The sequence below is a fragment of the Emydura macquarii genome, unplaced genomic scaffold (genome assembly GCF_026122565.2).
Source record: "Emydura macquarii macquarii isolate MOO-44397 ecotype Brisbane River unplaced genomic scaffold, CSIRO-AGI_Emac_v2 contig_746, whole genome shotgun sequence".
Classification (NCBI taxonomy): domain Eukaryota; kingdom Metazoa; phylum Chordata; order Testudines; family Chelidae; genus Emydura; species Emydura macquarii.
This window is the reverse complement of record NW_027130883.1, coordinates 1,603,935-1,617,267: the sequence shown is the minus strand read 5'-3', so window position 1 is coordinate 1,617,267 and position 13,333 is coordinate 1,603,935. Positions and strand designations below refer to the sequence as shown.

The window sequence follows — 13,333 nt, the reverse complement described above, 5'->3', positions numbered from 1 at the left end:
GCAAGGAGACCAAGCGCTGGGCGTGGGAGCGAGGACGGGGTCCTGAGCCGGTGAGGTCCTTGGTGTTTGGGCAACAACTCCAATGGAGCCGGATCAGGTCCTCAGCGCTGCACCGAACGCCAGTGGCTGCTGGAGCGAGAGCAGCAGGGTGGAGGTGAAGGGCCCAGGCCCTGGAGAAGTACAGCCCAAGGGTAGCATCACATTGCCCAGACAGGAGTCAGGCTTTTCCATCAACATTGTGAATTTTGAAAATATTCTTCTAGCCTCAATCAACACCAAGTGGCACCCCCCAGCCAGGAACCGAGATCCAGCCCCCCACCAGCCAGGAACCGAGATCCAGCCCCCCCCCAGCCAGGAACCGAGATCCAGCCCCACCAGCCAGGAACTGAGATACAGTCTTATCAAGCTACGGTGTGCCTCAGTTTCCCCTATATGCTACATTGTTACCTTGAAGGGGGAAAGGCCTGCTTGCTCTTAGGGCAGGCTCGGACACAGGCATGAGTGGTGCCTCGCTAAGTGGGCCTTATTTCCCCCCCCCTCCACTCCCCCCCACCCCAGTGGAGAATCCATGAAGACAATCCCTGGGACATTGAAACCTGGCAGCCAACGACCTTGGATCACCCCTCCTCCCACTGGCAGGAAGCCGGGCAGCATTTCCCCAGCTTGGGAAGGAAGGACAGCATGAGGCAGGGGCTCAGTGTGGGCTGCCGGAGGAGCGGCGTGGGAGGGGGTCACACCTGGGGTTCTGATGGAGGAGGTCAGGCTGAGCGATGGCGGGACAGAGCCTTCGGCCCTGGGTGAGCTCTGCGGGAACCTTCGTTTCTCTGGGCTGAGCCCGGACTTCCTGTGTGGAGTCCAGCGGACGGATAAACCTGGCTGCGTGACCGCGCAGGCTGGGCGTCCCTGCAGAGGCTGGCGGAGGCGGTGTGCTGCTTGCTCAGATTGCAGGGGTCTGTCTCAGTGGCACGCGCTGGCCGGAGCGCACGGTGGACAGCAGTGGTGCCGCAGGCCCAGCGGTCCAGTCTCAGGAGGTGGTGAAGCTGCGTGGCTTGCCCTGAAGGAGAAATGAGACCCCCCTACGGGGTCAGGCACGCTGAAGGGGGTCCTTCCAGAGGCTGTTCCAAAACTGGGGCCGTACCACCAAACCTGTGGATCTGTGACAGCCTCAACCTGAGGGTTGAGTCCCCCACAGCCCTCACCCCACAGCCCCATGAGGCTGCACCCCAATGGGGTTCCCAGCAGGGTGAGTTCCCCTTCCACACCTCTTTCCTTGGCCACATTCTCCACCCAGCTTTGCCAGCGGCAGCCCCGGGCTGGGGTTCTTGGTTCCATGTCTCTTTCCCCTACCTCCCTCTTTCCTGTCCCTTCTCCCTGTCCGTCTGCCTCCCTGGACCCTTTCTACTCTGTCCTCGCACCTCCACTGCTTAGCACCCTGTGGCCAGGGGAAGGTGCACTGAGCTGGGAGTCAGGAGACCTACTGGCTGCCGTGAGCATCTCTGTGCCTTCCACAGCTGAGAAAGGCCTCCGGGCCCTCCCCATGAGGGAGGCAAGTATTTTACAGAGCCGGTAACCTCTGTCGGAATTGGGAGTAGACCCCAGGTCTGGCATACAGCAAATCCAAGCCCCAGCCTCACTGCCTTTCAGAAGGCACTTGCCACAGCTGTGTACTTGACTAGCCTGTCTGAAACCACTAGGCGACACTCCCCTGCCAGAGCCATGCATAGATTATTATTTATTATTGGAATGGCAGAAGCACCCAGAGGCCTGGGTTAGGAAAGCGCCAGGCACCCTGCAGCCCCAAAACGCTTACAATCGCCATAGGTGACAAGCGGCGAGGGAGTGAAATAGACATGAGGAAGCACAAGGAACAGGGATTCTAGTTAGCGTCCTGTGCAGCAGTCACAGCCCAGCCACCCTCACGCCGTTCGGAGGCCGCAGGAGAGATTTAAGGACGAGAACGGGCGGGGCTTTGCAGATTGTCAGAGGGGGCTCGTCCCCGGCATCAAGGCAGGTGGAGGTGGGAGTGAGAAGGTGCTTCTGGGAGGAGCTGACTGATGGGCGCGGAAGGCTGCATCATTTCCAGAGTCCGGGGGGAGGCTGATGGCTCAATGTCACCAATGAGAGGGTAGTTGGCGAGCCGCAGGGGGCAGGGCTGACACCTCTCGTACACAGAGAGGGGCGACACGCTGAGTGCGAGGAGCCGGGCGATGATCTTGGCAGTAGCTTTTTGAAAGGGCTTAAGGGAGAAGATGACGTTGGTCAAGGCCAGTGAGGAGGAGGATGCGGTTGTAACGGTGCAAGATGATGAGGGCCTGGGCCAGAGATGCAGCTGTGTGGCCAAAGGACCGACAGGGCTTGGACCCACCTGGCTGGAAAAAGAGAAATGATCTAGACACAGCGTGGGGGTCTAGAAAGTGGGCTGAGTTAACAGCACTGCCCAGGTTACGGGCGTGGGGGCACTGGCGGGGGACCAAGAGAGCAGGGTGCTGGGAAGTGTTGGGGGAAAGATTAGGTGCTCTGCTTTGGCCAGGTGCAGATGAAGGGTCTGTCCTCGGTGCACAGTTCACTCGAGTTCCCTCCTCTCCAGTGACGCCTCTCGAGTCAGCCCCGCGGTGCAGGAACCCTCCAGCTGCTGTGTCCACACTGGCACTGCGTTGGCTCATGTGCGGCGCTAAGGCTGGTGGGGGCACCCCCCCGGTTCTCGGCGCTGTAGTGAGCTGAGCCGCTTTGCGGATTCTTTCCCAGTGAAGTGGGGTATGGGGGGGACGACTTGTGTGTCCTTTCTGGGCACACAGGGGAACTGTGGGCAGGTGCCAGGGGACTCGTAGCACTGGCGTGGCACCAGCCTGCGTCCACACGAGAGTGGCTGGGATAGAAACTGACAAGCTGCGCTCACTTGAGCTGTTGCCTGTAACTCCCCCGTCCCCTCCCCAGCGGCCCAGCCAGCTCCAGTTAAAAGCACCCCCCTTGAGTGAGGAGTTTGTGTGCAGATGCAAGGCGCACCGCTCCCGCTATAACTCGAGTTAACTCTGCCGTGAGGAGGCCCCATTTGTCGGTTGCAGGGTGGCTGCAGCCAGGCTGTGACAGAGACAAGGTGGGTGAGGTACCTGCTTTGACTGGACCAACTTCTGTTGGTGAGAGCCCAGCTGTGGAGCGACACAGAGCCCAGGTCTGGGGCAGGTTCTCAGGTCTCGGTGCAGACTCTTGCGCACCTGCAGAAGCTGGTCTAGTCAAAGAGGCTTACCTCACCCACCTTGTCCCACTCTTAGTTGGTGGCAGGAAGCTCAGGGGAGCAAAGGAGCGAGCGCAGGTAGCCCAGCCGCATGGGGCAGAGAGCCAGGGGCAGAGAGCCAGGGGTCGGCCGCCTCTCTCCACCGCCCCAGCACCTTGTGTTGGCATTTCCACCAGCAGGAACGGCAGCCCCCGGAGCCGCTCTGCATGGGTAGAAAGGATGACACAAGTGCCGAGGACGGCGCATTGGACCGTCGCGTGGACATGCTGTCCTGGCACGCCGAGGGGGCTTGGTTCAGCACCCGTGCGCTCGAGCCATCCTTCGGTGATACAGCCCTGCTCCGAGAAGCAGCAGGGGCCCGAGGCAGCAGTGCAGCACGCCGAGGCCCTCTGACAGCCCCAGGAAGAAGTCAAGCCGCTCCTGGGAATCGCAGCTGGTGACGAGCTGCTGTCTCCGCACCAGAAAGTCCAGGAGCAGGGCTGAGCCATAGGGCGCCCAGAGGAGGAAGAACACCCACGTCATACAGACCCTCAGCTGCCAGCCACTCCCGCGGCAGGTCAGCATTGCCTTGGCCACGCCCAGGGCGGCTGGGAGCAGAATGAAAACAACCAGGCAGGAGGTGACGTAAGCCAGGTGCCACCCATGCAGACTTTTGCTATTCCTCAGCACACACTGCTTCTGCGGGTGCCCCTCCGTCCCGCTCAACACGGCGGCTGGCACCGCCAGGAGGACAGCAACCACCCAGTGAGCCACGGCCACGCACCAGTGGTGCCGGCTGGGAACCCATTTGCTCCACGTGGCGCTCCACGCGCCGGCAGCCACCAGCAACCCCTCGGCAAAGAGGCTCCCGTGCCACAGAAAGTACGCCGCCTTGCAGAGCCCATCGCCAAGCTTCCAGCCGTGGCGGATGCCTGCAGCAAAAAACGGCAGCGTGGCCGTGAAGAGGGTGGTGCCGAGCGTCAGCTGGAACAGGAAGGCTCTGCCCGGGGGCCAGCACCAGAGACTCTGGCCCTTGGCCAAAGCCACCACCAGGGCCAGGTTACTCAGCAGGCCCAGGGCACAGGCGACAGCCAGGAAGCTGGGGGCAGCGCTGCCAAAGAAGGAGCAGTAGCTGCTGTGGCAGGGCGCAGAGGCATCGTAATTCAGTTCGGAGTCGTCATAGGAGTAATTCAGCATCAGGTCCTGAAGGTGGAAGGTGCTCAAGTTCAGTTCAAGGCCTGTGGACTGGAAAAGAGAAACAGCAGGTCATTCAGCTCTGTGCCTCACCTGGCAGGTGCTCCCTGGCCAGGGCTGCTCTGTGTGCCCCAGGGGTTCACTCACTGGGTTTTGGGGTTCATTCCTTGGCCACCAGGCCCCGAAGGAAACACCAGGAATTCACCTCCTGGGTGCTGGAGGATGGGGTTCCCTGGGTCCAGTCTGCTCTGTGGGTGCCAGGGTTTACACGCTGGGTGCTGGGGGGGGAGGCGTCATTCTCGGACGCCACATGAGGCTAGCGTGGGGGCTGAGTAGAGGATGACCTTTTTCTCACCCCAGGCTCAGAGTTTATCAGGCCAGGTGGCTGCAGGCCCTGGGCACGGTTGTTCCCCAGTGAAGTCTGATGTTGATGGAGCTGGGCGATGCCTTTTGCTGGGGTGACAGCTCTGTTCAGATGAGCTTACTACTGCAACACCAGGCCGCTCCACGCTAGGGAGAGGAGTAGGAAATAGCAGGGCACCAGATGGGGGGTTGTATTAAATGCACATGTGAGCAAAATTTGGAATTTCCATCCCCTAGGAAATTCCAACATCTGTTTTCATCCCGAAACGGGACAAAAAAAGATGAAATTTTCCATGGAACAGACACTGTGAAAATGTCAGTTCTGACATGTGGCAATGTTTTCTTTCAACGCAGCCAGTCAAAATGAAATGATTCAATATTCCTGAAATCAAAATGCTTCATTGCAACATGAAAGGTATTTTCCCATAGTGACGCTTTGCATTCTGGGAGTTCAGCAGCCTGCTACCACTGTTCTCCCTTGACCCAACCACATTTCCTATAATACACCCTCATTAATGTGACTCCCATGCAGCTCAGATTGCCTTATGGGGGATGCAGTCCTCAAGAATGCCTGGCTCAGAGATGAGACTGGGAGCCAGGACTACAACTCCCACAAGGCAATGTGCCAGAGGGAACCAGTTTAATGGGTCTGACTTGGCTCAGAATGACATGACATGAAACATCGCAGCTCAGGTGACTTGACAGAAAACTGACATTTTTCAGTACAATCAAAATTTTCCTGTGGAGAATTTCAGTTGTGTGGAAAATGCATTGTCTGTCAGAAAACCCTTCCAACAGAAGATCCCCAACAAACTCCACTTGACAAGGAGCATGCTGGAGATCCCTGCTTCACCCCAGAGATGCCTGCTCCATCTAGCCGGGCTTCGGCTGCTCAGACACAGGCCTAGATGGTGCAACGCTGGCTGCTGCTGGCGACCACGCCGTTGATTCGTGCGAGACACGCGCTGCACAATCCAGCCGGTTGGGAGTGCAGCCAGTGGGACCTTCTGCTTTGTGCCATTGTGTTTGGACAAGGAGTTTTAAAGGCCGCGCTCCTGTGTCTTAATCTCTGACCCAGCTCTGCACCGATGGCTCAGCGGGAGCCTCCTCACGCCCATTTGGCATGTCAGATTCCAGCGGCCGTGGGATGGAGTTCAACCCCCAGTGCTTCCACACTCACGCCCTGTTTTCCCGCCTGTCCTGCTCAAACACAAACACGTTTCTCTGTGCGAAACTGCATCACCTGGGGGCCTGCCTGAGGGAGTCCCCTTGACCACCCCCCTCCCCCTTAACGCCATCGTCACAGAGTTTCTGTTCGCGAATTTTCTTAGTTTTTAGAAAGATTTTTTTTAAACGGTAAAGCGTGAAAACACCCTGATGGTGGTGTTGCAATTTGGCTGTAGGAGCTAATTGGCTTCCTGTCCGTGCCAGCGGTGCAGGCTGCGTGGACAGTCGGAGCGGGGCTAGGAGACTCCCTTTCCTTTTCCAGCCCAAATCACTAGTGTCGTGCACGTGGGGCAGCTCACAATGTTAACGTTCACAGGTGGTGATCTGGGGGGGCCCCTGGGAGCTGGAGTCACCTGCTCCACCCAGTTCCCCTGACATTTCTGCCCTAACAGAGCCTGCCACGGGGCACAGGCAGAACGGGCTGCAGGCAGGAAGGCAGCCATGCAATCAAGAGTTCCCCTTTGGAAAGTCTTCCTCTGCCTGATCTGCCTTTGATTTATGAACTGGAACACAAGGAAAGAACAATGACCTGGCAAGGCCTCGCTCATTATCCACCGTGAAAACAACTCGCTTCATTTCCCGGCACCATCCTTGGCCGGATGCTGAGCTCAGCCCAATGGCCATCAGGGAAATCCTCGAGGCAGATTCCCTTCAGAGTTGGCCCCTTCTGGGTCTCAACCCCTCAGGTGGGCTTGCTGGGGCCGTTTGCGATAGGGCCAGAACCGCTCTGCTGCGTAGGGCCGGATTAACTCTCCTGTGGGCCCGGGGCTATTCTGGCATCGAGGCTTTAATTAACGCTATACTAAACTTGCCTTTTAATTAACATAAAGCCGGGCTGTGGTTACAGTTCAGTCTTAAAACACGTAGAACAGGGGTCGGCAGCCTGCGGCACGCATGCCAAATGCGGCATGCAAGAGGATCTTGAGTGGCACTCACGCTGGGCCCACATTGTGGGGGAGATCTGGGGAAAGGGGCAGGGCCGGGAGTGGGACATGGCCCTACTTGGGGCCGGGAGTAGGGCCCATGTCATGTGGGAGAGGCATGTGGGTGGGGGGAAAATGGGTGGGGATTTATTTTTGAGGGCCCCCCCCCTTAGCCTGAGGCCCCGGGCTGCAGCCCCTAAAGCCCCTGCGTTAATCTGGCCCTGCGGCTGTGAAGCACTGTGGGGTCAGGGGCCAGCAGTGCCTGGCCCTGTGGGGAGCAGGGCAGCCAGGGGCTCACGAACCGGGTCTGGGTTTGGCTCTTTTGAGCGTCTCTGAAAACAGAGCGTTAGAGACCCCGGGGGCAGGGATCTCACCAGTAAAAGTCCTTCAGACAAGTCCAGACTGGAATGGGGCATTCCTGAAGACAGCCCCTCTGTGCTGGCGCTGCACCCGGCTACGGGGGGGGGGTGTCCACTGGCCCTGCCCGTTGGCCTGATCACGGGCTAGCCGTCTGCCTGCTGTGTGAGAGCCAGGCCTGATTCTCAGCAGAGCAGGGCCCAGTGAGGGAAAGTGTAAGGGCCCAGGTGTCAGGGGGGCCCAGGATGAGGGGGGCCCATGGTTGAGGGGGAAGCAGGGCCCCCGTGTAAGGGGGGGAGGTCCAGGGATGTGGGGGGCCCAGGGATGCCAGGTGTTAGGGGGTGCCAGGGATGCGGGGAGGCCAGGGACACGGCAGGCCCTCTTTCAGTACAGTAGGAGCTAGAGAAAGATGCAGGAAAGTGGAGGTGCCCTACTTAGCAGGGCAAGAGAACTAGTAACAGGACATCAAGAAGTCTGGGATGTTTTGTGCCGATTTGTTTCAGGCTTCACTAAAAAGCTAATGGGGTCCAGATACTGTTAATAACCAGGCGGGAGGAAGGAAAGCTTAAACAGGGCAAGAAGAGGTTAAAGAATATGTTGATAAATTGGCTGTATTTCAGAGCACGATGAAATTCATCATAGGGTACTTAACGAGCTAGCTGCAGCAAGCTCAGAACCATTAGCAATTATCTTCAAGAGCTCCTGGAGGATGGCTGGGGTCCAGAGGACTGGAGAAGGGCAAACCTAGAACCTCTCTTTAAAAAGGGGAAGAACGCGGATCTGGGGACTTACAGACTAGTCAGCCCGTTTCAATACCTGGCAAGATACTGGAGCAAATGGGTACAGAATCAGTTTGTACGCAGCTAGAGAATAATACAGTTCTAAAGAATAGCCAGCATGAATGTGTCAAAACCGAGTCATGCCAAACCAACCTGATTTCCTTCTCTGACAGGCTTACTCTCCTAGCGGATGGCGGGGGAAAGCTAGAGCTGTGCTGTAGCTTGAATTTAGCACAGCGATTGACACAGCTCCACATGACAAAACTAGGGAAATGTGGTCTAGCAAAAATGACTGTAAGGTGGGAGCCTGACTAGTTGAAAGCCCAGACTCAAAGAGTTCCCTGTCAAACGGGGAGGGAGTATCTCGTGGGGGTCCTGCAGGGGTCAATTTTGGGTCAGGTACCATTCAATACTTTCCTTAATGACTTAGACAATGGAGCATATACTTATAAAAATCTGCAGCTGCCATGATCCTGGGAGGCGTTGCAAGCACTTTGAAAGTCACGCATAGAATTCAAAAAGACCTTGACAAATTAGAGAATTGGCCTGAGCTCAACACGATGAAAGCAACAAAGACAAGGGCAAAGAACTGCGCTTAGAAAGGAAAAATGAAATGCACAGCTACAAAATGGGGACTAACGGGCTAGGTGGCAGTGCTGCTGGCAAGGATCGGGGGGTTATCGTGGATTGTAAATTGAATATGAGTCAACGATGGGATGCAGTTGAGAAAAAGGCTAATGTCATTCTGGGGTGTATTAACAGGACTAATGTATGGAGGACAATGATTGTCCCATTCCACTTGACACTGGGGAGGTCTCATCTGGAGGCCTGTGTTCAGTTCTGCGCATCACACTTTAGGCAAGACGTGGACAAAATGAAGAGTCCAGAGGAGAGCAACACGTGTGCCAAAAGGTTCAGAAAACCTGACCTATGAGGAAAGGGATAACAAAAAAAAAACCCGGGCATTTTTAGTCTTAAGAAAAGAAGGCAAAGGGGGGACCCACTAACAGTCTTCCAAGTATGGTGAGGGCATTATAAAGAGAAGGGGGATTGCCTGTTCTCCATGGCCGCTGAAGGCAGGTCAAGAAATGATGGGCTTAATCTGCAGCCAGGGAGATTCCGGTGAGATATCAGGAAAAACTCTCAGGGGAGTGAAGCTCGGGAACTGGCTTCCACGGGAGCTTGTGGAATCCCCGTCACTGGAGGGTTTTAACACCAGGCAGGACAAACCCCTGTCACTGGTGGCCCACTTGGTCCTGCTTCAGCGCCGGGGGCTGGGTGGATGAGCTCTGGATGGCTGCACTCCTAGAATGCCATGGCCGAGCCCCTCCACAGCATTCAGAGCACAGCTCGGGCTCTGCTGAGAGGTTTGCTCCCAGCTGTGGGGCAGCCATGTCAGGAGGGAGCCCATGGGGGGCAGCAGAGATGGCCAGGTGGAGGAGGAGGGCTCAGGGGACTTGATGGGCTGAGGGAAGGGAAGGGTTTGGGGGAACTCCGGTGCCTGGGGAGGGTGAAATGGGGCAGAGTGAGAATGTGGGGAACAGCCAGGGGGGCCTAGGGGTCAGGAACAGATGGGGGAGGGGCAGTGAAGACTCAGGGATAATGTGTGGGCTAGAGAGGAAACTGAGGCAGAATCAACCCAGAGACGGGAGAATAATAACTAGGTGGAGGCAATGCCAGTGAGACCCGGGACGGGCTGGGGCAGGAGCTGGAACAGGTGGGGAGGGAGGGACGTGGGAAGAGCGAGCTGGCTTTGTGGGGTTTGTTTGCCGTGTCCTGATCCCGAGGGGGCAAAGCTGCCGAGTCTGTGTCGCTGAGGCCTGGGGGGTCCAGGCGAGGGGGGCAGAACCAAAGCCAGCCCTGGAGATGGGGTGTGAGTGCGGGAGCTTCTGTGAGCTCCTGGGAACATGTCCTTTCATAGTAAGCAGCCAGTCCTGTGTTCAGCAGGCCCCCCTGCACCGCCCCCTCCCCCCCCCGGGCGCCGGAGCAGCCGCATCAGGAAGCAGCATTTTCAAAGCAAATGCTTTGTATGAGTGCATCATTGCGCATGCAAGTAAGTGCATCATCGTCGTTCCAAAGCCGTTTTCCTGGGGCAAAGGCCCTAAATCCTGGTCAGTGCCTGACTTGGCAGGAGGCTGCAGCCACGCTGCCGGACAGGCTTGGGGCTAGATGCTTCGCAGACGCCATCCGGGCCAGAGCTGCAGCCACGATACCAACCAGCCAGCGGTGCAGGGCACAGCTGATTGCAAAAGCCAGTCTCACGCCTGTGACAGCAGCGCCCAGCTCTTGCCCCTTTCTCTGCAGACAAGAGTCAGTCTGCCCCACATGACAACCATTCACTGATCCAGGGAATGAACAGGGCAGGGCAGGGGGATCTGTGATGTACCAGTCGGACGTCTGGGCTCAGTTCAGGAGTCTAAATGATGCTGCAATCCCCTGAGCTCCCGTACTGGGTGGGAAGAGGGTGGGAGCCACCAGGTGATGCCGCTGGATAAACAGCACCACTCTCAAACCATCATTGTTGGTGTTCATCCCCATGGAATCCACTCCTGACTGCTTAGGAGAGGCCCGGGATTGGCCCGGCTGGGGGGGTCAGGATCAAGGGGCATGGGAAACCCAGGACTGTGAGCCGGGAGCATCCCTCTCCAGTGTCCCATGTTTGGAACCATGTCACTCCTTTGTGTCTTGCCTGCATTCCCCACAAACTGGGCGTCCCCTCCCTCGATTGGAGGAGAGGAAAAATTGCTATCAGAAATAATGAATCGGGTCAATGAGATTCTAGAGTTACTTGCCCTAAAGGAAGGAATCCCACAGTACCTTCTCCTTCCTGCAGGGAGTGCCGGCGTGCTGCTTGGTTTGGGTCTTTGTCCCACTTGGAGCCCGCAGCTGAGTTAGGGGAAAGTGCCCGGCACAAATCATAGATACAGGGCCTCTTGGCACGGACCGGTGGAGGGGAAGCGCTGGGGGAAATGCTTTCCTGTCCCATGGAAGTTTGCAAGATCTAAATTTCCCCCCCATTCCACATCACTAGGATTATTTAGCTGAGGTTAGTCCTGCTTTGAGCAGGGGGTTGGACTAGATGACCTCCTGAGGTCCCTTCCAACTCTATCATTCTATGATTCTATGATCAGCTGGACACCAAACCCTGTTGACGCTTGAAAAACCAGAGAGTGAGTGAGAGCAGCCTTCAAATATCCAGTGGTCCAGTGGTTCTGCTGCTCTGCTGGAGTGGGGGGGACCTGGGATCGCGTCCCTACTCTGTCTGGTTTAGAGCAGGGTCTTGAACCTGGGGATCCCTCTCAGAGCCCTAACCCCAGGGTCAGCCTTGACTTAATTACTTACACTGCACAGAAAAAGCTCTGACAGCCGCGCTGGAGAGAGGTGCGATAGCCCAGATTCAGATGTGGGACGCGGGCCCAGGGTCCACGTCCCAGGGCAGCACCCGAAGCGCTGGGCAGTCAGTGACTGGGACAAAGCCCTGTCTGGCTTTGACCAGAAATTCCATCCTGGATCGGAGAAACCTTCCTGGGCAAAGTTTCGGGGACGCCAAGACATTCCCGAGAAAAGTCTCCTTTTTGACGACTCTCCAATGAAACGCTGGTTTGTCAGAAAGCCCTGGCCAGCTGTGCTTAGGGGTGAGGCGTGTTAGCCCAGCACACGCCTGCGGCAGTCCGCACACTGCCTTTGCTCTCAGCCCCTCATCTTCACTACAGGAGCGAATCTATTTTAGGAGGACAAGGGAGGTGGGCAAAGGAGCCCTTGGACTCACCACGGTGGTGGCGCAGTTCCCCATGGTGTCCGTGTGCTGTGTGGATCGTGGCTGACACAGGAGAGCTCTCTCTGCCTCCGTCTGTATCTCCAATGGGAGGGGACGGGCTGCGGCTACAAGATAAGAGCTGGGATAATAAAAACAAACTTTCTGCTCCCGTGAAACCCCCCAAGTAAAGGAAACAGGCAGACGCAGCGCTGCCAGTAAATGCCTGGAGCCCTCTGGGCAGGAAACGCTCCTGGGGAGAGACCAGTCTCCTGGATATCTTGCCAGGGCCCTAATGCCAGGGAATGCGTCTCTTTTCCAGGTCTCCGGTCTGGACGCATCACATTCCGAGCCCGGAGACAGACGCCTGCCAGAGACCTGACCTGGCTGGCTCTATAGCTCGGATTACACGTAGCACCAAACTACAGCCAGGTTACAGCCACCCCAACATGGCAACCTTCAGGTCCAGCTCACTATCCCGCATGGCGTGGGCACCTGTCTTTCCCACTTCTCTTAATCCTGCGGCCCTCCCATTCCTCAAGAACCATCACCTCTCTGCCTGCTTGGTTGCTTTTTGCCTTAGAAGCGTCAGAACTGGTGATCTTCGGCTCCCCTGGTTCTGCTGGAGGACTCACTGCAGGTCTCACCTGTGTGTTAGGAGCTTTTCCCCCCTGTTACTCAAAGGGAGGGTTTCAGGTTTAGATTTTTAACTCAGACCTCTTTTTCCCAAGTGTCTTTTAGTCATTTGAGTTACATGGGCATCTACAAAAGCAAACACAAGCCAAAGTGCATCAGACAGTCGGATTACAACGCCCTTTCCCCACTCTGCTGTTCTCTCTCGAGTTCCTGGGCAGGTGAGATTTGCATTTCTCATGTCAAAAACAAACAAACAAAACACAGAAAACCGTTCAGGCCGTCGTCACCTTATCATCAAATGGGAGACGTAAGGCACAGGCCTAATCTTCATGCCTTTGCAGGTCAGCCCCTCATTAACCTGGCTGGGCAGTGTCTGTCTACAACTGCATTCCTGGTTCAGCTGCAGCTCCCCGGCTATTTAGCAGCCCCATGTGCTTGGAAGCCTACCACTGATTTTGTCCAGCTACGCCATGGGGAGCTCAGCAACCCCTGGGCCTCCCTCATGTGCTACAGCTGGGCTGAGCTGGGCGGCTTCAGGCACGGGATGTCCCTCCCCTTTGGAAGCTTGTGGAGGGGGCTCCTCACGTCTCTCCCTCTCTGTGTTCAGCTGCCCACAGACGGTGCTCAGTGTAGTCCATGGTCCATGTGGGGCGGGGGATGAGGGCTGCGTTGGCAAGGGCAGCCCAAGGGGGTCCCTGTGGCCCATCCTCCCAGCCCTTACTCAGGAAGGGAACAAATCCCTTTTCTGTGTTGTCCCCTAAATCTATGGGAGTCCCTGAGGGCTGCTGTGGTCTGCAGTGAGCCCCATGAAAGGCAGAGCCAATGTGGGGTTACAGCAGGGCCCTGTCCCCCTATGGATGCCTTGGCATCCAGCAAATCTCCAAGAATC

General features: G+C 57.0%; 1 protein-coding gene across 1 annotated transcript; it reads right to left on the bottom strand.

Moving 5' to 3' along the window:
- Nucleotides 1-3,526: 3,526 nt before the first annotated feature.
- ACKR1 (atypical chemokine receptor 1 (Duffy blood group)) lies at nucleotides 3,527-11,889 on the bottom strand. The gene is made up of 2 exons (XM_067542967.1): nucleotides 11,824-11,889; nucleotides 3,527-4,456 (listed from the first exon to the last, which is right to left on the bottom strand). Exons 1-2 carry the CDS (start codon nucleotides 11,845-11,847, stop codon nucleotides 3,527-3,529), a joined length of 954 nt encoding a protein of 317 aa, XP_067399068.1. The 5' UTR covers nucleotides 11,848-11,889.
- Between the last annotated feature and the right edge of the window lie 1,444 nt (nucleotides 11,890-13,333).